At 44.2% G+C, this 22,022-nt stretch overlaps 1 protein-coding gene across 2 annotated transcripts; it reads left to right on the forward strand.

The window, feature by feature from the left end:
• Positions 1–405: 405 nt before the first annotated feature.
• Positions 406–19,265, forward strand: ASXL1 (ASXL transcriptional regulator 1). 2 transcript variants are annotated; one of them, XM_064521719.1, is made up of 12 exons: positions 406–546; positions 5,619–5,701; positions 8,642–8,750; positions 9,928–10,048; positions 10,124–10,221; positions 10,557–10,650; positions 10,959–11,111; positions 11,563–11,726; positions 11,840–11,936; positions 12,405–12,510; positions 12,993–13,608; positions 14,330–19,265. In XM_064521719.1, the coding sequence occupies exons 1-12, from the start codon at positions 487–489 to the stop codon at positions 17,270–17,272; spliced, it is 4,644 nt and encodes a 1,547-aa protein (XP_064377789.1). In that variant the 5' UTR covers positions 406–486; the 3' UTR covers positions 17,273–19,265. The 2 variants fall into 2 exon arrangements, with proteins under 2 accessions (XP_064377789.1, XP_064377788.1); XM_064521718.1 differs by having other exon boundaries at positions 9,928–10,221.
• Positions 19,266–22,022: the final 2,757 nt, after the last annotated feature.

Raw genomic sequence — 22,022 nt, forward strand, 5'->3', positions numbered from 1 at the left:
GCCCGCGGCCTGAGGCGAGCGCGCAGGCAGAGGGCGCGGCCCAGCGTGCCGCGCGGCGGGCGCGCAGCGCCTGCCGGGAGCTGTAGTGCGGCAGCGGGAGCGCGGCCCCGGGGGCGAGCGGGAGGCGGGACTACAACTCCCAGCGGCCCTTGCGGTTTGTTTTCCTTCAAACGCAGCCCCGGCCCGCCGCGCGGCTCGCGCGCTCGTCCCCGCCCCTTCGCTGGCGGCGCGCGGGGCCCGCCGTGTCCCGCCGCGGCCACCGTCGGGAAGCCCCGCCCCCTCTCCCCGCGCCGAGCCCTTTGACCCCGTTGTTATGTCGGGCCCGAGCCGCCGCCGCCGCCGCCGCATTCCTTAGCGCCCGGAGCCGCCCCGCCGCGCGCCCCGCCCGCCCCGCCCCGCCCCCCCGCGCGCCGCCGCCGCCCCGCCCCGCCCCGCCGTCGCCTAACGGTCCGCGCCCGCCGCCCCGCCGCCCCGCGCGGGAGGAAGATGAAGGAGATGAAGCAGCGGAGGAAGAAGGAGCGCACGTGGGCTGAGGCCGCCCGCCTGGTGAGGCGGGGGGGGGGGGCGCGGCCGGGGGGGCGCCGCGCAGGGCCTCGCGCAGGCCCCGGGGAGGGGGCGCCGCGGCCCGGCCCTGGCCCCGAGGGGCCTCCCGCCCCGCTCCCCCGGGCCGCCGCCGCCCCCGTGGTGGGGGGTCGCCCCGCTCTCCCCCGCCGGGCAGCGCCGCTCCGAGCGCGCGCAGCCCGGGGGCTCCTGCCCGCCGGGGGCGGCCCCGGCCCCGCAGCCCGCCTGCTCCCCGGTTGCTTTTCCTCCCGGCCCCGGTGGAGGGGGGCCGCACAGCCTGCGTGGCTTCGCCCCCAGAGAGGCGCGGGGCCCCGGGGCGAGGCTGCCCCTGAGCGCGGGGGTGGAGGGAGCGCTTCCAGGGGGAAGCACGTGCCCTCTCCCCTCCGACACAATCCCCTTGGAAAGAGGCTGCCCGGGGTGCGTGGCCGAGCGTGGTTTCCCCATACCTGCTCTGTGGGAACCTCCCTCCAGGCCACAGGTGAAGGTGTGCTAGGCTCTGGTAGCTCTTGGAAAGGGGCCAGTAAAAATACCGCTGTTCAGCAAGGGTAGCTTTTAATTGTTTGCGCCTTTCATTTTTTAATTGCAGCTCAGCGACAGCAGACAGTCTGAGAACCGTTCTTATCTTGAGAATGGTTTGTTTTCTTCTCTTCAGATGACTTAAAACTCAGTGGGAGGAACTGGAGCCTCCTGGGAGGCCTGACTTGAAGTCTGAGAAATGCTGCTGTCAAAAGTTTCTGCTTTAATTATTGAGACTGTAGGTTTCTTCCACATACCAGCAGTGCCCAAAACATAGGCATCATAGGTGATACATGTTCACTTGCATATAGTAATAACTCTTTGTTTGAGGTTAGTGTCCTTGTGGTCAGAATCTTTTTTGTTGCTTTTTCTCTTAGATGTACCAGTATGGATGTGTCTTGTTTTCTTTGGAAATCTGTTTATTGAAGATTTAAGCTTAAAAATAGGTATCTGCTTGACTATGTTTCTGTAGTCTGCTGGAACATTGATGTTGTTCGACCATCGCGATAGAAGAACAGTCATTTCTCTTTATAAAGAGTTGAAATCATACCTCAGTCTTGAACCCAATTTATAAGCTAGGAAATATAAAAAGTAAAAGAACTTTACCGTATTCCAAATAGTGAACATGAACTAACCAGTAAATTACTTGATTTTATTTAAGGAATAAATTTTGAGGTGTTTAGGCTTGTTGCTTGAGTTGGGTGCTGAACTTTTTGCCTGTTGTTGAGCAGCCGAGGTATCGTTCTGGCCCGCAACTGAGCCTCCGCGACTGGAGTCTCCCACTGAGCTGGAATGGAGAACGGTCACGTTGCAAACGGCACGGTCAGCTTTTTGCACACCACATAGTGCTGATAGCTGCTGTTGTCTACTTTCAACGCTGATTGGAAGAAGCTTGCTCTTTTTGGCCTCTGTGTAGGATCTGCTCTCTCTTCATGACACATTGAAATAAATCTGTGTAGATGTATAAATACCAGTATATGGAGCAAGTGATGATCCTGCTGCCTCTGCAGACGCAAGTGGGTTGCTGTGGCTTTCTTTTGTTGGCTCTGTCAGGGGAACTTGAATGTTGGTTTGAGAGGATATGGGTGTACTTGCCATGCGGTACGTGGGCATCCATAGAAACAGCTTTATAGTGCTCGGGGGTATTTTGTTTGCTTGTTTTCCCTTTATTGTTGTTGTTCGTTTCTTTTGTTTTCGCTTGGTGGGGTATGTATTGGAGCGTGTAGACAAAGAATAGTATGGATGAGCCCAGCTGCAACTAGTGTCTGGTACTGAGGGTATTCTAGGGTGTGGTCTTGATGCCCTTTGTGTATAGGGCTTTTCTGGATATCACAGAATTTTCTTAATGCTCGCCAAGAGGAAACCTAATCAGACTTGAATATCTACCTTGCAGCAACTAGCATAATCTTTTGTGTGAAAACTAATATTTTAGACCCTTATGACTTAGGCTGAAAAACTGTTAAGAGGCATAAATTAGCCACTGTAGTATTTCACTACACGAATCTGCATTTCATCATGCATTTCTTCTTAAGGTCCTAGTTCTGGGGTCAAGCACTTCACTACAGGTATTTGGGAAGCTTTGCCAGTAGGTGACCTCGGGGCCCCAGGCGGTGCTGGGTGATCTTGCACAAAATCCTCTCTCGTTCAAATGTGCTGAACTCTAATGGGTTATAAATCAGTGTTTGTAGGCTGCCCAAAATGCTACGCAGAACTGCGACTTCTAGGAAGCCATCTCATAGTATAGTCCCTCACCATCATTCAGGGATGGGAAATAAATCTCTTCACAAATACAACTCCTCTTACCTGTTTTTTGGCTAGAATGTCAGCCACAGGCATCCCAGGTACATGAGATGTCTGAGCCTCAACTGCATCTTTGAGCAATTGATGAACCAGAAATAGAACGATCTCATACCAGATTATCCACTTAGAGAGACCTACAGTTGCATAGCTGCACTTCCAGCTTGCAGGACTGATTGTAAATCCACTAAAAATAGATCTTTATTTAACACTAGGCTTACACGTGCTCCCTGTCAAAATGCTTTTAATTTTCCTTTCTGACACTTGTTATTATATTTTGTATTCCTCTAGGTGTTTCCAAGATTTGGAGGCAAAAGTGCTTTTCAGTGTTGCTGTTGCTGTTCTTACAGAGCTAATATTATGCACATTTCATAAAATCTTTAAAGATTCATCTGAACACACAGAGCCATAGGACTGTCAGGGCTAGACATCTATGCTATTAGTAAATTAATTGGGGGAGTGATGTAAACTTCGGTAACTATGGTCGTAGGAACCCTTGACTACCAGTACTATAAATAATCAAGGGGGAAAAAATATCTTTTTGTGGGGAAGGAATAGCTGGTGGTGTTTAAGTCATAGCTTCTATTGAAAGGTTAACGTGACACTGGTAGTTTCAGGATGGAAAGGTATGGGGGATAATTACTGGAGACAGGGCTTTTGGTGGCTGAAGACATAGGTTCTTCACTCTCCTGGTTCTTCCACAAAGTATCCAGTGGATTTGATATGGCTGTTGATTGGAATTTGTTCCCCTGAGCATAGATTCTTCTATCTTTATGCAAATGCTTGTTCATGCTAAGTTTTGGGCTGTGTATTTTGCTTGCTGCTGTGTCTGACACTTGAGAGAGGTTTTATAAGCTGTGAAGAATTTCCTTATTTTTCAAAACAGGCCTGTTCCATTTCATGGATCTTGCGTTTGATTCTCAAGTGACGTCTTTCCCCTTGTCAGATGTTTATTCCATTTGAGTGATGGGGGATGACAGTTTGTGAAGAAGGCATAGAAAAATCGTAACCTATGGAGTTTTTTGATTAGCGTAGGAAAAAATGTGATGGAGTGGTATTGACTCAGAATTAAAATTGTTTACTCTGTTCCAACATGGTTCATCACTTTCTTTGATCTTTTCCTTAAGCTCCTTGTGTTTTCATTATGTTTTATCTCAGGTTACAGAGTTCTCAAATTTCTGTCCCCTGCCAGGTTAGCACTATGGATTCTTATGATCTTCAGGAATTTGAAAAATAAATCTAGGGTGGATATGACTTAAGAAATTCTTTACACTGAAAAGTCATTGAACTGCAGAACTCAGTAACGTAGGGGTTGGGTTTTTATTTACTTGTGGGGGCTGGGAGACAGCGTGGAAATACAAGTGGTGCCCTGCACAACTTTGGGAATGTCCTGCTAATGCAGCCCCCCAAGGCAGACTGCCAGCTTTGTGCCTTGACATGCTGCTGCGGTGAGTGAGATCTAGATGCTGCTGATGCAAAGGGGCATTTGGGTTTCTCTGCTGGCCTCTCATACAAGTCAAACTGAAAGACAGTATCACGTTGCTGACTCTTTTAAAGCTCGGTGACAAATGAAATCAGGATTGTGCATCATTGTAGCCATTACATTAGGGGAATTTAGTCTGTGATTATGATCAGATAGTTCCATACTGAATATCCATTGCTGCTTTTCTTGGGTGTTTCAGGCCTTGTCATATGCTTATATTGAAATCTTTATGCTGCATCAGACCTAGAGGTTTACTGAGTTCAGTATCTTTTTGCATTCAGAAAGCGACACTGGCTGCTCCAATGGAAGGCACAAGAAGCAGGGCATATTAGGCAGCTCTAGGGTAGTCTGCTCCCAAAGAAACATGGTGATTTACATCTGCTGCAGCTTATTTTTGTTCATTGCTTCCTGTGTATCTGGGTAATCTTCTTATCCATAGAACTGTCTAGCCTTCTTTTTGAATCCTGGTGAGTTTTTGCTTCTAAATGTTTGGAAGCAGAAAGTTTCACAGGCTTAAGAAAAATTTTTTTAATAGCCTCTTGAATTTTTCCGTACACAAGTGGCGATTCTATTCCTCATATATTATATGAGAGGATGAGTTGTTAATAAATTCATTGCCTTTTTGATGTCGTGTTACTCATTTTCTTTCTAAAGCATACAATCCAAATCTCTTTAGTCTCTCTATCCATATTTTTTCCACCTCCTCTGTTATTGTTGTCCTTTTCTGAATTCTGTCCTTCTCTGACAAGAGTTCTGAGTTTTACATGTGGTACCCTTCTTGAGATGGAATGAAGATGAAATAAATACAGTATTTCAAGGAAAATACACTATTGAGTTGTGTAGTTATACAGTAATATTTTTGTCACCAGCAAGATGCTGTATAGAGATGTAAGAAGGTAGCTATGGTAGAGAGAACCACTGCACAGTTTTGAAGGTTGTATGTGGTACCAGCTCACTCCAATGCATATTGAAGTCTGGTAAAGCTTCCCCTGACTTTCATGTTATAGGGTCAGGGCCAAATTCTGCTTCTTTTTTTTTTCTTCTTCATGTTTGTATTTCAGTTAATTTGGGATGAGATGAAGGTAAGCCTTTTGTAACACTTACTATGATCTAATCTTGGGGTAGCCTGAATTTTTTAGCATGTCTTTTGTAGATAAAGTTTTAAGAGGCATATTATTGGATTTGAATCCCAGCTTGTGGAATAGTTCTATGAATGTAAAAGCAAATTCTGTACTGACATCCGGTGTTTCTGTCTCTTCAGGTGCTGGAAAACTACTCTGATGCTCCTATGACCCCAAAACAGATTCTGCAGGTCATAGAGGCTGAAGGACTGAAGGAAATGAGGTTAGTATTGATCATCTTGTCTAAAACATAGCGTGCGTGGAGCATGGGGGAGGCTGCATGTAAAGGCTTGGGTTGCTTCGTGCAATTCTGCCTCTCATCTCCAACCCACTTCTCTTCTTCCCTTCTTTTTTTGTTTTGTTTTGTTTCCAGCATAGTGATTTGGGTTTGCAGTATATACTGCATGATTATCCTTGACAATAACTGGAATCTTTTCTTGGTTTTTTTGATCATATGCAGAACCCCCTTCATCCATTTACTCTAAAATAAATGCCTGCTGCAGGTCTGACTCCTGCCTTTTATTGTACCACTTGTATGTTTCTCTTAGAAACTACTGGGAGCTACTTATACTATTGTGGCTCTAGTTCGGTTACAGTTCAAGTTCCATCCCGCCTAATTCTTCATTTCTAGAGCAGATGTTACCTTTCAGGAGAGTAAAAAAAAAGCACCTTTATTTTGTATTAGTATGCTGGCTTCTGCTCGGATTCTAGAGCACCTAATTCTTCATTTCTAGAGCAGATGTTACCTTTCAGGAGAGTAAAAAAAGCACCTTTATTTTGTATTAGTATGCTGGCTTCTGCTCGGATTCTAGAGCACTGTAGTAGCGTGGCTAACGCTATTGTGGCTCTTGACACTTGTACGAAGGAAATATATGTCTCAATATGTATTTCACCTGGAAAAGAACCCGATATGGAATCTGGGATACTACAGAATGGAAGACTGTTTTCTTTGGTTAAGTTGATGTGAACTTCCATCTATTTCTGTGACTGGGTAGAAGAGAAATAGAAAATGTCTTGCAGATCAAAAAAGTGGGTAACTGTGATGGTATAAATGTCTCAGTGCTGTGTGATTAAAAAAATGAGTTTGACTACAAGTGGCACAAAAAGTGGTCGTCTGGCTCGTGTGCACTGGAGAATCTGAATGTGTGGACTTTCTAATCATATTTGCTCCCTCACCCTGGCTTTATGGACCTCTACCTAGCTACAGAAGGTAAACTAATTTCTTCCAGGACCTAACAACTCAAAATGTTAACTTGTTTCTGCTTCTTATTTGTCTCTGAAATCAGGAAACAGCTGTGATTGTTCGAACAGTGAACAACTTTGTGATGCAGACAGAGGTATAATGTGTAGGAGTTACCATTGTTCAGAGAGGGACCGTGCCAGCCTGTTTTGCTGCATTAATATCAGAGCTATTAGAACACCCACTTGTTACTCGGGGTTCTTACCAAGTAGATTTTTAGTAGTATGGCTATGGGTGGTGGTTTCACAGCTCTGAGTAGAATTCAGATAGGTTTTAATGGAAACCTTCATACGTCTTTCTGTTTTAATCAATATTCTGCATCTTTCTTTTATCAGTCCTATCCCATCATAAGTTCTATTACTTAAGCAGATAGCTGAAGATCTACGTGCATAGGCTATCTTTACTACAGGTACTAGCAGGTCTCTTTTCATGCATTAAATTATCTTGGTGTTCTCCCAGCTTTGAGTGATTTGTCGCCAGAGGTGACTAAAAACCAGACTTCACAGCACATGTCAAGTTAAATCCCATAAAGCTAAATTGTTTATTTAGAGGTTTGTGTTCTTCCTCTGGGATATCAGCTTTTCCTTTTCCTATTACTAATTTTTCACTGTGAGAAGAGACCGCTTTCTTCAGAGTGTAATTGTTCATAGAATACAGGCAGTGACTCTATCTAGCTAAATACGTGGCAGATTTTGTTGGTACTTGTATAGAAGGTCTTCCTGAAACTCCATTTCCTGAAGGAAATAGCTTGGCAACTGAAGAGCTGGTTTTCCCTTTGAATTGATACTGAGCCAGTGTTTTCCCGGTTTGGGGGGAATGCTCGTCCCCCTATGGAAGGGGCATGCCCCTATGTGGCCTATGCTCTAGCCAGGGCATTTGGGCCCAGCCCCATAACTGGATTCTAACTTCTGTGAACATTTTGACTGTTTGCTCTTTCTTGTCATTTCAGAGGAAACTACTCTTTTTCCATTCTAAGAAAGTTTGTTCTGTGGCTGGTTAGTTTACTTGAAGCATTCTGTTAAACTTGGAAGGGAAAACTCTGTATAACAGGACAGAAGGCTGGAATTTTTTTTATATAGCATCTAAAAATGATACCGGGTGGTTTTGTCTGTTGCCAGTGTTTGTGAAGAAATGTCCAAAAAAGAAATACATTCAGGGTGGAAACAGAAATTGTTCTAAGTCCAGTTTTCAATCTGAGAAATATCTCTCTTTGAAATATTTTGTCTCAAACCAGTTTTCAGTTTCACTTTTAATAATGAGATTGATACTGCTTTAGTGTCTTTTCCAAGTAACTTTGTGCATGTATATATGTGACTTACTGGAAAACGTGAGATTACGTGGCACAGAGCTTCCATCAGTGTGAGTGTAGGATGGCCGCTTTAATCACAAGCGGCAAAACCAGGGAGTTACCTAGGACATAGCAAATTAGCATGTCAAAACTTTGATATCTGAATATGCTAGTGCAGTTTTTGTTTGTGACATATCAAGGGAGAGACATTCCAGAAACATACGTGTATCATTTTTGCTGTCTTTGCACCTTTATACTGCTACTACTTTATATTAGTCTGGTTTTTAGTAAAAATCAATCCAATTCTGAAAAATTCCAGCAGTGAAAGGGAGGAAAGAAGTACCAAAAGTTAGAAACATCTAAGAATGACCGAGAGTAACTTTTAAAATTAGCATAACATTTCCTGTTTTCTGCAGGCTGCTACACTGTGATGTGTTAAGGCTAATATACAGGTCAAAAAGGAAAACAGTAATGCTGTCTGAGTACCTGTCTGTAAAGTTAATGACTATCATCTTTGCTACCTTCAGTTAGCTGAATGATGCCAATTTAAACAGCTCTTTCAGGCCGTTTTCTTGATAAGGCCATTTTTTTGAATTTATCATCTGACCCCCCTCTTCTGCCTTTCTTTGTTTCAGTGGCACTTCTCCCCTAGCCTGTCTCAATGCCATGCTTCATTCCAATTCAAGGGGAGGTGACGGACTCTTTTACAAACTGCCTGGACGCATCAGCCTTTTCACACTCAAGGTACATTTTGAGTTCCTGCCCTCAGTTGAGGGGTAAGGTGTGAGTTCTACTTGTTATGCGTAGCTGAGTGTTAAACTGTCACTGAACATCATATGAGCTGAACATGCTGCACGTGAGATCATCACGTGAAAGAGTGTCTGGAATTCATTGTTTTGTTTTAGCGTGTACCTTTCAGCTGTACATGATAAATTCCTTTTTAAAAAACCCTATTATTACTTGAATTGCAGAAGCAAGATAAACCCTCTTATTTCAGTATTTGGTGTTCAGCTCAGGTGGCTGATTATCAGAGTAGTCCTGTTTGCTCCTTTTCCACCAGCTACAAGGGAACACAGTCAACCAGTAAATTACACTGGTCTGAAAGCGTGTGCCTATAAGTAAAATCTCGTGAGGAAAATGGATATTCATTTTTCTGGTTGTTTGCTTTGTGTTTCACTGCATTCTGCCTAGAGTTAGCATCACCATTTTCCTCAGATCTTGAGGTCTGCCTGAAACGCTTTTCGTTCTAGTTTTACTGCCCCAGTGATCTTAAAAGTTGAAAATGTTTCTGGTCTCAGGCTTTTCTTTTGTATTGTTCTGTACTGTTGAATTCCTTGATATTTGTCTGTTAAGCTGCTAAGCTGATACTTATCTCAGCAGAAAAAGGGTGCAAGTGAAATAGCTGTCAGAAAGTTTTGTTAAATTATGTTTTGTTGAAAACAGATGGAATCTAAATGGCTTTGATTATACAAACAGTAAATAAATTTCTTCAGCTTGATGTCTTAGTATCAAGCTGCTCTGATGCTACCTGTTCTTTAGTAGCAAGAATGTGACATTTTTCTTTATTAGAAAACTTGTGGAACTTTTCTGTGAGAAGTAAGCGGACAATTATTGACCTTACTTGTTTATGCATATATTTGAGTTACTCATCTAAGAAATGTCTATGAAGTGTGCTAATAGTTTATTTCTTGTGTCTAGGAAGACAATGTAGATTAACTTAAATGACACTGATGACTTCTGTTCTATTAGGAGCTCAAGAATACTTAAATATATCTTTCTGCATCAAATGGATTAAAATAGGGAAGATGGAAAAAAGTCTAACTAAAACTATACCCACTGAGCTCTCTGTTCCCATTGGTTTAACTCATAGCGACTGGGAGGGAAGAATTGTAGTCATTTGAGTTCTGCTTGGCCCATTTAGAAGGATGCCTTGCAGTGGTCTCGGAATCTGTCTGTGCCAGAAGGGGAGGAGTTGGAGGATACAGCAGATGCAGAAAGCTGCGAGTCCAATGAAGCAAGCACTGTGAGTGGTGATAATGATGGTAAGTGTTTAATAACATTAATCTTAAACTACAAGCATCTACTTTGGTGTCTGACTGAGTGCACTCCTATTCCAGTGTCTCTGGATGATACCTCCTCTAATGCCTCCTGTTCCACTGAATCTCAAAGCAAGGGACCCTCCACTGCTAGGGAGAGCTATAGAACAGCCTCACAGGTAGGAAAAACTGGGAATAATTGGGAAGCAGAAAGCTTCTCAGGGAGAGCTTTCATTACTGCATGATGGCTGGGTAAGCGCGAGAGGGGTTAGGTGTGCACAGATGCCTCAGAAGGAGAGCTATGGGGTTGTCTTATACTACAGTACAGTGAGGATCATATTCCAGGGAGGTGATTCTGAATTCTGTGCTATTAGTAAGTGTTGTTAGTGACTGACACCTGAAGATTTAACTGGGAGCAAAGCAGTTTTTTCACTGGGAGATGTGCTGCTTAGAAGATTGTCTTGGCCCTTCATAGTGTCTTTGTTGTTTGTTTTCTTTTCTTTCTGGACCACAGACAGCCAAACAAAAGAAGAAGACTGGCGTAATGCTGCCTCGTGTTGTCTTAACGCCACTGAAAGTAAATGGGGCACACATGGAGTCTGCGTCCGGTGAGCATTCCTTCTGTTTTGGTGATTTTTCTGGTAACTGCATAGATGCTTTTAATCAGTAGTTCCTAGTTATCTGTATAAGCTTGCATGAGGAATTCTTTAACGCTTGCTGAGAATGCAGATGACTGTAGAGAATTGTGCTGTTGGATAAGGACTGTATTTGTTTATCTCGATCAAAATTGTTAGTGACTGAGCAATACCCAGTAACAGTGGATCTGTTATTAGATAACTCTTGTATGTTAAAATCACTCTCCAAGTTGGGCTTCTGCTGTTCATTGCATATTTCTGTGAAATTGTTTTACTCTTAGGCTTCACAGGAAGGCACGCTGATGGAGAGAGCAGCAGCACATCCAGCAGTAGCAGCAGCTCTTTGGCCTTGTGCAATGCCACCATGCGCAGTAGAACAGAAATAAACAGGGATCCTCCACAGTTGCTGAGAGGTATCCGAAAGCCCACAGCTGGTAGGTGCTTCTGGTTAAAGTCAGCAGAATAATTGGCCATAAAAATGGGCAGTGTTGATGTCTGTCTGCTTCTGAGGAAAGAACATCCAGGTTGTCTTCCTTCAGAAGACACGTGCTAATCTTAAGGCTCTTATGCCAGACCTTCCTCTCCAAACCTTAGTGAGACAGTTGTTGAGCTCTTTGCCTAATCTGAAGAGTAATGTCAAGAACTGTACTTGCATGTGACAGAGTTGTGACCAACTCTGACCATACAGTCGCTCTAACCATCAAAATTCTAGAGGTATTTCTCTTGTTAATTAGTCTGAGAGAGCCTGTCTTCATACTTGATTACTACAGTCTTTTCTCATATATCTTGCTCTCTTTGCTGCAGTATTTGGTGGCATGGGTTTTATGCCCATCATGGTGAATATTTTTTTATAAAAGTGTTTATTTGCCTGTCTTTAAACTACAGGACAGATGAAGCGAAACAGGGGTGAGGATATTGACTTTGAAACACCCGGGTCCATTCTTGTCAATACAAACCTGCGAGCTCTTATAAACTCCAGAACCTTTAATGCGCTCCCATCACACTTCCAGCAGCAGCTTCTTTATCTCCTTCCAGAAGTGGATAGACAGGTATGAAGGTGCAGCACTTGGGGTTTTCCATTCACCCTATTACCTCTTGCTTACAGAAGAGCTGAAGCAGATATTTTCTGTCTGTTATGCTTTTTTTTTTTCTCCCCCCGTAGGTTGGGGCAGATGGGCTGATGCGTCTCAGTGGCAGTGCTCTGAATAATGAATTCTTCACCCATGCTGCTCAAAGCTGGAGAGAGCGACTAGCTGATGGTGAGTAGATTTGCCTTCCTAGGTGGTTGGAGAATTGAGTTCTCATTTTTATAGGCTTTTTTGTTTTTCTCCTACAGTTAATGAATGTGAATGTGGTCCAGCTTTGCATTATCTCTGGATATGTTGCCCCCTTCTCACCTTTTAAAATTTAAGATGTGTTGTTCTTAGGTGCCATGGGGTCTTCAGAACAAAGTGGCAGAGGTGTAAAGGAATACTAGACTTATCTTTCTTTAAATGGTGGCCTCTGTCTGGTAAAATACAATATTCAGACTTGTTTGAAGCTGCATGACTATTGCCGTTAAGTGGTTGCAGGGAACATACGGATCCATACTAGTGTGGAAAGCAGAGCGATAACAGAAAATCTGTCCTTTGTATGTATAGCTACTATAATATGTATAATAAAAAAATACTGCATTTGCAAAATTGGCTTTGCTTGGAACTGAATTTCAGTCTCTGGCTTCCCTGTAGGTGAATTCACGCATGAGATGCAAGTTAGAATTCGACAGGAAATGGAAAAGGAAAAGAGAGTGGAGCAATGGAAAGAGAAGTTCTTTGAAGACTACTACGGACAAAAGTAAGTGATTTCACCTCATCGTTCCTGTTTTATCTGAGGCAGGTGTTGCAGTATCTTTCTGCTTTCTGATAGCTGAGAAGAAGCGGCATCAACTCCTTGGAAAAAACATCAGTTGTAGAATGAAGCATTCAGACTGCAGGGAAACCTTTAGGTGAAATTGGCTGGTTGACAGTAGGATTTTATAACCCATCTATTCTTTCTGTTTTCAAGACAAGTTAATGTTATTAGTTTTCCATAACAAATCTTTACATTTTCTCATTTTCCTCCTTCCCTGTGACAGTAATGCAGGATACCAAATATATAGGTTATCTCTTTGCAGACTGATTTAATGAGGTTTTGATGAGTGTCTGCTTTGTAATCTGTGTGTTACTATGTATAGCAGTGACAGTACAGCTGTAAATAATAGGTGATGTGCTTCTATTAGGGTGGACTTTACCTTTTAACTTAAACTTTAAACTTTAAGTTTTGTGTTTGCCCCATAGGTTGGGCTTGACCCAAGAAGAATCCCAGGAGCAGAATTTGGCGCAAGAAGACGCTGAGAACAGGACAGGATTGTCTGTTCAAGGAGAAGCAAGACTACAGCGTGGTCCTTCTACACGGCAGAGAGATGGGCACTTCAAGAAACGCTCCAGGGCAGATCTGCGATGCAGAGCCAGGAGGAGCCTGTATAAAACACGTGAACCTGAGCAAACGGAGGCTGACAAAGAGACTGTTCCTGTGCTGCCAGATTCCTCCTTTCATAAAGAGACAAAGCCTGAGATAGATCTAAAGAAAGAAGATCTAAGAAGTGCTTCCGCTACAGTACTGAAGCCTGAGAGTTCAGAGTTGCTTGTCTCTCCAGAGACTTCCAAATTACACAGTAAATCGGAGGATCTGTCATTGGCAACTGCAAACAGAATTCCCAGTTTGCCCCAGGAGAACTTAGCTCGGGAGTCAAAGGACCAGAAGAGGAAATGCTTCGAGGAGGCTGCCTCTGCCTCCTTCCCCGAAAAGAAGCCGCGGCTTGAAGATCGTCAGTCCTTTCGTAACACAATTGAAAGTGTTCACCCAGAAAAGCCACAGCCTACTAAAGAGGAGCCAAAAGTCCCACCCATCCGGGTAGGAAAGAAAATTACAGTTGTTCGTTATCTTAAGTCTGTCATGCTTAGTAGCATCAAAACAATATTAAAATGTCAGGGGTCGTCATCTTCACGGACGTGAAAGAGTTCCGTTGATAGGGCTGGCTAGGTTACTCTAATTACTACTGCTTGCTATCTTATTTAGGCAGGCAAAGAAAGGAATGGAAAAATCATTCCAAGGCCTTTGCACGAGAGCATGGGATAACCTTGACTTACTCTCTTAGTTTGCATTTCTGTGGATACAGAAATTGCTTTTGGAACTGGCTGACTTTTTGTAAGAGAGACTTTCAAATCAGATACTTCGACCTGTCTAATTTCCCCAGTTTCTGTTTGCTGAGGTAAAATCTTAGTGTTCCTTCTGACTTTTCCCTTTTTGACTAGAGTCATCCATCTTGTTAGCTTCAGGGTAATCATCTCGATATATAGGAGACCATTTTGATTTCTAAAGATCTGAATGCAAACCACCCATTTCATATTTGTCTGCTGGCTCTGGTAAAACAGTGTTAATATTAAGTGAGTTCTGTGTACCACATGACAGAGCACATAAGCAGAGGTTATGGGGATTGTGCTACTTTTTCTGCTAAAATTTGTCTTTTAGTAGGAATTTTAACCTTTTTGTTGAATTCATGTGATAAGCATTACAATGAACAGATATTAATAAAATGGTGAAGTGTTGGAGCTAAACGATTTCTTTCTTTCAGATTCAACTTTCACGTATTAAACCACCCTGGGTGGTTAAAGGTCAGCCAGCTTACCAGATATGCCCCAGGATCATCCCCAACACGGAGCCCTCCAGCCGGGGCAGGACCGGGGCCAGAACACTCGCAGACATTAAAGCCCGTGCTTTGCAAGCCCGAGCCCAGCGAGAAGCCGCCACAGCCGCCATTGGAGGTGGGGGTGGCCCAGGCGGAGGGAGAAGCACTGACAAAGGAGGTGGCGGGGGAGAATCCAGTAGCCATACAGAGCACAGGAGATCAAAGAGAACTCATGGAAAGTGTTCGTCAGATCTACAGCGAACACAATTATTGTCGTCTCTCCATCTAAACGGAGAAAAGGCTAACTCTGGGGTGGCCGCTCAGGTGGCTAGCATAAATTCCTTCGTCTCTTCAAGACAGGACCCCTTTTCTTCAACGAATGAAGGAAGCAGTGTTCTGGAATGCACTGCAGACGTTAGCTCAGGGGAAGCTCGACTTGGTGATGGTTCACCCAGAAGGCAGATCTGTGATGCTTTGGCTGGGTCATCCTTTGACAGTGCAACTTCTGAGAGGCAGGAGGAGAGCCCTGAGCAGCTCCTCTGTGACGTAAGGACCAAAAACCTCCCTTGCGTTGCATCACAGGACAGGCAAAGTATGAAGCTGAAATGTGTGGTTCCTCCAGTAAACGGTCTGTCTTGTTCTCAGGTACAGGGAACTGTGATCAGTCCTACGGGAGATGGCCGGATTGTATCAGGACTGAAAGATGTTAGTTCTCCCGCAGTACAGTTGAATTATCATTCCGATGTGAAGGAAAATTCCTCCGGTTGTCTTAGTCTTCTGTCAGAATTGCCATCAGATGGTAGAGAATGCCATGAGCCAAAAATGATACCTAGATTCAGATTTAATGGCTCTGAAACATTTATGGAAAAATGTATCACTGGTAGTGATGACTCAAAAGCAATGACTACTGGAATGGAGAAAGCAATTCCTGCGCTGTGTAATTTCGCACATCTGCAGGCAGAGAAAGAGAATGACAGTAGGTTAAATAATGAAAAGCAGAACACAGAGTCTCTGGTGAAACCCTTTTTACATGATGATTTCACTTCTCAGAATAGGATAGATACTTCTGAAAAAGTCCCACAACTGAAGGAGAGGCAACCCAGAACAGAACCAGAAAATGCATGTCAGCCATTGAGAGAGACTCAGGAGTTCAAGATAAATGGAGATGATGAAATACAGAGTACGCACAGTGAAACAACAGATACTGCTTCAGATTTTGAAGCTGATGTAGCTGATGAGAATATAGAGATGGATATATGTTTCAGAAATGTCAATTTGAGGGAGGCAGCTGGGAAAGATTCCTCCTGTCAGAGCAATGCTAAGAGATGTGATAGAATTAGATCTAAATCATCTGTGGAAGCAGATAGTCTTGCCTACGTTGTGGATTTCCCCTCAGTCACAGTGATGAGCAGCTTACCTCTGCCTCAGAGATGGGGGCCATGCGCACCATTGTCCCCGAAACCTGAGAGGCAGCACGTGCCGTCAGGTTCTGCTCGGCCCATATCCTCTATTGAAACCAACAACCCATTGGTGATGCAGTTGCTTAAGGGGAACCTTCCACTGGAAGAAGTTCTCCCAGTATCTCATTCCAGCATCAGGCTGGAAATCAGAGAGTCACCTCTGGAAAAGCAGTCAGAAAGCCTCTCCTTGCAAGCAGAGAGAGGTAGCAGCAGCTATTTTGGCAATGAATCTTCTCGAGATGCAGAAATAAAGACAAGTGCCCTAAGCAGGAATGAAGACTTGCACTCTACGAGACCTTTTATAGATCCCCAGGAAAAGCCGTGTGGATCAGGGGCAGCACTGCCTAGAGCAGAGGGTATGGAGAATCCACCTATTCCTGAAAAGCATTCCAAAGTTGGCTCAACTTTAGGCTGTCAAGATCAACGGGCAAATGTGGCAAGTGCCTCTCAGAAGCCTGAAGACACGGGCCCCAGGGAAAGAACACTTTCTTCTTGTAGCTTTGAAGAGCAAAAGGAGTTGTCCAAGGTCCATCAGGTGCCAGAGCACAACCCCTTAACAAGCGTCATCACAAGTAAAAGTCCAGAGAAGGTAAATCCATCTATAGGGCCTAGGTTTTTATCTCCAAATGTAACTTCTTTTGGACCAAATCAGACAGGGGGCACCTCAGTCAATAAAAATTATGCTGGAGTTCAAGGCAAAAAACTTTTTGGTTCTGGTTTTCCTTGCAACCCCAGTGTTAGACTACATCACTCAAGGGCTTCGGATCAAGTTTCAGCCATGGGAACCTTGTCCCCCAGCAAACAGATTCCTCTGAACAAGAGCTGTGCATCTGGAGAAGGAATGCCAGCTGTAAGGGAAGAATGGACTTCAAAGCAGCACACAAACACCCTGGGAGAAATAAAAAATGAGAATGTGTTGGCGTGTGACAGCCCAGCCAAGAATAATGCAGAGAACCGGAAGGATGCAGCACAAAACCCTGTGGAGCTAACTGAACATTTGCAAAGTGTTCCACTGGTTATGGACTTGCCATTTTTCAAGTTTTCAAGAGAGCCAGGAAAAGGACACAATCAGCCTTTGGAGCCTTCTTCCGTACCCTCTCAGCTCAATATCAAGCAAGCATTTTATGGGAAGCTTTCTAAGCTGCAGCTTAATACCACCAGCTTTAATTATTCATCCAACACTCCAGCTTTTCCCAGAAGTCTTGCTGGAAGTATGATGCAGCTAACCCACAAAGCGAACTTTGCTGCAAACCATAATACATCCCTTTCTGTGCAGATGTTTGCCGATAGCAGCAGTGTTGAAGAAATATCGTTCAAGTGTTCATGCAGCCTTAAAGCCATGATCATGTGTAAAGGCTGTGGGGCATTCTGTCACGATGACTGTATAGGGCCCTCTAAGCTTTGTGTATTGTGCCTTGTGGTGAGATAATAAATTATGGCCATGGGACAAATTGTATATTCAGTGTGTGTATTTTGATAATGACTGTTCCTAAAACCTGTACACAAATACTCTGTTTATAGTAGAAATGCTATTACACTTTGTTTTGGTGAGGAAAGTTGACTTGCCTTCCCACTAAAATCTACAGTGCAAAACCCTTTCTTGCTCACAATTACACTCCAATATCTGTGGGTTGTGCCCCACTGGAGCGATCCTTCTGCATAATGCTATCATGGAAGTACTGGTTGTGCTCTGGTACACATGCTGAGGCTAACACCTGGTTGAGAGGCAGTTTGCTGTGGCAATCCTTGGACCCTCTGTAAAGGAAACCTTTACATCCAAAGGAACTGGAACAGGGTGTTTTCTATTTAAGGGCTGAGCTAAGTTAGGCCCTACAGTCTTCCACTCTCCCCTTCTGCCATCTCCATTCTTGGTTTGTGTGGAAAGTACCGCTGTACAGTAAGTGTAAACAAAAAGCTGTTCTGCAGGTGACAGTTCTGTGCAGTCTTTGAATGCTACAGCAGGACATAGGAACCAGTAAAGCACTCTGCAGGTGGCTGTAGAGCCATATACAGTTAACCATATACTGGATGGAGCCAATTTAGAGGATGCAAGAAGCAAAAGGTGGTAGCTGCCAGCTGAATGCCTTCTGCTGGTCCGGAGGAAGATATGTGGCCTGCGGAACTGTGTGCCTGGCTGAACTCTTGGACCAGCTGATGTGACTGCCTCTTTTGGCCAACTGTTGCTACAAATTAGTGTGAAAAGTCAAAGGTTCCTAGAAGCTCATTTACGTGGCCAGTGATCTCTCCGTATTGCAGCCCTACAACGAGGACCTTAACGTGACAGCATCTGACCACTTGCAAGTGTCTAGCTGTTCATCTGTGTGATGATCATCTAACATTTAAAGCAGTGTTCTTTCCTTTTTTTTAATCTTTTCATTCTTGGATGTATAAAGTGAATTATTTGGCTCCTGTAAGTATCCTCTATGCATCTGTTTGATCATGTATTTATATGTTGTACACAGTACTGGCCAACTCTGTAAATGGATGTAATGTACATAGAACATGAAGGGTTCTCTTTTTTTTCCCCCCTTGATTTTCAGGCTCTACAGCAGTATTGCATTAAAGTGGTGTTAGTTATTAATCTGCATCTGTAGTCAGAGCCACTGTATTCTGTCTTGCCTAATGTGAGGCTCAACATGCGAAGGTGTCTCTTGGCTCTGACGGCCTCCCTCTCTGCCCAGCTGTCCGTGCTGCGTCGCGCAGGTGGACTGATGTGCGCACTCGAGGATGACCTGCTGGGACTGGCCAGGTTGAGTGTACTTCACTGTTCACTCCTCTGAGCTGTTTCTCTGTGGTAGTTGCCAGTTGTTGCTGTAACCGAGTCTCCTAGAGCGTTGTTGCAAAAAGGTGAACATCTTAGTGCATCCGTGGATTGACTGAGAGCAAAAACACGATTCTTCCTCTTCGGTGCAATTACCTCTCAAGAGTGAATTGCTTCAGTGGGGGAAGAAGGCAGCCTGCTGTTTTATTGAAGCAGACAGTAGCAAGGATTGTTGTTTTTTACTTTTTTTCCTGCCTGTCCCTTTTCTAGCTCTATCCTACCTCCCTTAACCATGCACTTTTTTTAATCATAGATCTCCCTGTTTGAGATGCAATCCTGAGGGATGCAACAAGTCTAGTCTCTGAAATGGTCTATCCTTAATGCATTGACAGCCTTATATTGCAGGCATGAGAGATGGAAACCAATGCGTGTGCGCGCACACGCTGGGATGAACTGAACTGCAGTATTAGCGAAGTCGGAGCGGAGGTGTGAAAACCTGCTTACCAAAGATAGGGAGCAGAGCTGGGGCGGTCTGGCTCTGTCTCCTTTGGGGCCACTGTAGTGTACAGTTTGAAGCTGGTCTGGTTTGCAGAGCCCCTCAGGGGGCCTGCTCATGTATGTCCCTTGTGGTATTGGAAAAATAAACACTCTGTAAAACCTGCGTTTGTGGTTTCAATCCTCATTTTCCGAAATCATCCTCCGTGGTTTTTAAGGCAATGTTTTTTTCTTTCCTCCTCTTTAGCTGGCAGGAGTGTTCCAGAGCTTTTCAGCTCAGATGATTAAAAAAGGGGCTTGCATTGTTGTCTGAACTTCATTAAATCATTTTTTATGCACTTACAGATAATTGAAGACAGTGCATCTACTGCAGTCATCTGGTGTGGCTCGTGGGAAATAGATACTCTTAAGCTCAAAAGGAAGCAGGTTGGGTAGGGGACTCTGCTGGAGCTGTTGGCTCTTGTAGGAGCCCTTCTGCAGCGGCAGTGGTCCGAGGTACCTGCCTTGCTGCGGGCAATGCACTATAGACGGTAGCACCGAGAGCGCCCAGAGCGTTACCAGGCGTATCTTTTGTTTCTGCTATTACAGGGCTTTTTATGTCACTGTCTTACTGAATTGTTCGATAAAGGGATCTGAAAATGTTTTCAAGAGACTGTAATGACTTAATACTAATTATATTGTTTTTCCTTAAAACTACCTGTAAGCCTAGATTATTGATATGTTCTCTCTCCCCCCTCCATCCCTCCTAGGTAGTAAGCGTTTTTGAAACAAATAACGTGAATTATTACGTTACGTGTCTCAGTTCTGGTCTCATTGCACAGATCTTCCCCGAGGCTGTTGGTGATCTCATAAATTGGGCAGTAGGACTCTTTGGGGGGGTTAGATGCGTACCGTGATATGTTATATAACTGCCTGATACTCTACAGCGCTATGGTTAATAGTAATCCAGCTTTACAAAACAGCAGTAATGCTACTCGACGCTTTTAATTCCTGTACGTCATTAATTCCAGCGTGTTTGTGTGCACTAGTGTAGCAGTAGTGGAGCCCAGGTTATTTGGTCTGCTTGCTTTAAAAAAAAAAACAGCGATAAGAAGAAAAAAGGGAGCCAAAGCTGAGCATCGCTGCGTTTGAGTACGAAGGAAAGTTCTTTTCTAAGCATGGGAGAAGGTTTATGGTTTAAAACTCTGAATTAGTCTCATGTTAGAAGTCACGATTTATCTATATGCAAACATCGGTCCTAGCTGCAGCCTTCCAGCAGCAGCAGTTGAACTCGTCGGAAGCCTTTTGACCTCGGATGTCTTCTGACCTTTGGTAACGGGCTGTTTGTGACGGTCGAGCGCGTGCTGACAACGGGCCAGCCCTGGGCCGCGACAGCGGCTGTCGACAGCAGCTTTTTGGGAAGCAAAAATGCTTTTGTGTTTTTGTAGTTCACTGATGCTTTCTTGAGTCTAGGTGGTTTTGTCTACAAAAACAGGTGTGGTGAAAGGTGTCCAGGTAATTTAAATAAGCTAAAGATAAACAATGCAAAAAACAAGTAGACTTTACTTAAGTAGAATTTAAAATAGCTAAATAGCTAAAGTCGATAGTTTTCTATTTTATTGGTGTGGTGAATGATGATGTCAGGATTAATTTTCTCTAGAAGACAGCGTGGAGGTTTCGAAAGTGACACCATGTTACTGTCAGAATTTCGCACAGGATATAAACAGCTTTTTCTCTGCGATACTTCTCTGGTGAATAACAGACTTTCTCTCCCAGAAAGACCATCTCCGGCCCGCTGTTTGCGTTCGGCCGTGCAGCGCTTCGGAGCGACGCGGCGCAGCAGCGGAACGGGCTGCGGCGGCTGGGGATCCTTCCAGTCATCCCGGCGGATTGCAGGTGCGGAGCTGCCGAGAAAGGACAGGTATTTGTGCAGGTACCGAGGGCTCTCGCGTGCCTGTGCGGCTTGTAACCCTGTCTCCCTTGTTCGGCTCACAATTTGTGAGAGATTTAATGTTGTGCAGAGATTTAGCGTTACTGAAACTTGACTGTGTTATGAAAACACGCTGTAACGTGCTTTGCCTGCGTCTATTATGAAGTCTTAACGTTATCTCTGTGTACGCACGCAGGTGCGCGTATATTCACTGTAACTATGCTACAAGGTACGTTTTGGGATGTCCCGTCCCAGTTGACTATTTACTAGCGCAAATGTTAGGCGGAAGAGCGGGTTCTCTTGGTTACTCTGTCAAGGACTCGGCAGCAAGTCCTTGGGAAAGTCTTGTCTGTTCTGCATCGCAGGTATGTGTATGCGAATCTAAGTGTACTCTTTCCTGAAAAGGTTTTAATTGATTCGACTTGTCTTTCCTGGGTCCTCCAGACCCTCATCCAATCGCTGATGTAAATCAGGAGGTTTTTATCTACATGGTACTTTGAGATCGACATTTTAGGGATGCAAAGATTTATTATACTTAGTGAATAAAGCTGATACGAAAAATCAGTATTTTCCATGAGGAGAGGGAGAGAACTTTCCACAAACTTCAATGAAAACTCCATTTTTTTCACAAAAAACAGACATTTCACAAAATTAATCAGTTTTGTCAAAATATAAGTTAAGCATAGAATTTGTGACTAGCCCCACTTATGAGCGCTAATGCTGCTATCTGTAGTAACTGTGGCTGTCTGTTAAGGAATGGAAAGCACAGCTTGCTTCAAAATTATTGAATGATATTTTGTTTTGCCTTTTTTTTTCTTTAGGACCTAAATTTGGAATCTGCTTTGGTAGCAAATCACCCTGACCTCTTGCACACTGCGCGGGCTGGGGCTGGCTCGCATCTGTGCTCCGGCGAGCAGCTGCGAGCTGGCGATGGCGCAAAGTGCAGCGGACGGGAAGCGCCGGGAAGCGGCAGCTAACAGCGGCCCGGCCGTTCGATACGGGAGGAAAAAGCCC

The sequence above is a fragment of the Dromaius novaehollandiae genome, chromosome 16 (genome assembly GCF_036370855.1).
Source record: "Dromaius novaehollandiae isolate bDroNov1 chromosome 16, bDroNov1.hap1, whole genome shotgun sequence".
Classification (NCBI taxonomy): Eukaryota; Metazoa; Chordata; class Aves; order Casuariiformes; family Dromaiidae; genus Dromaius; species Dromaius novaehollandiae.

Excerpts from the sequence above, each read along its gene's own strand:
- ASXL1 (XM_064521718.1), top strand. The coding sequence starts at position 487 with ATGAAGGAGATGAAGCAGCGGAGGAAGAAGGAGCGCACGTGGGCTGAG. Across the intron at positions 8,751-9,927 it reads TCAGCCTTTTCACACTCAAG|AAGGATGCCTTGCAGTGGTC; the intron begins GTACATTTTGAG and ends TGGCCCATTTAG. Across the intron at positions 13,609-14,329 it reads CAAAAGTCCCACCCATCCGG|ATTCAACTTTCACGTATTAA; the intron begins GTAGGAAAGAAA and ends TCTTTCTTTCAG.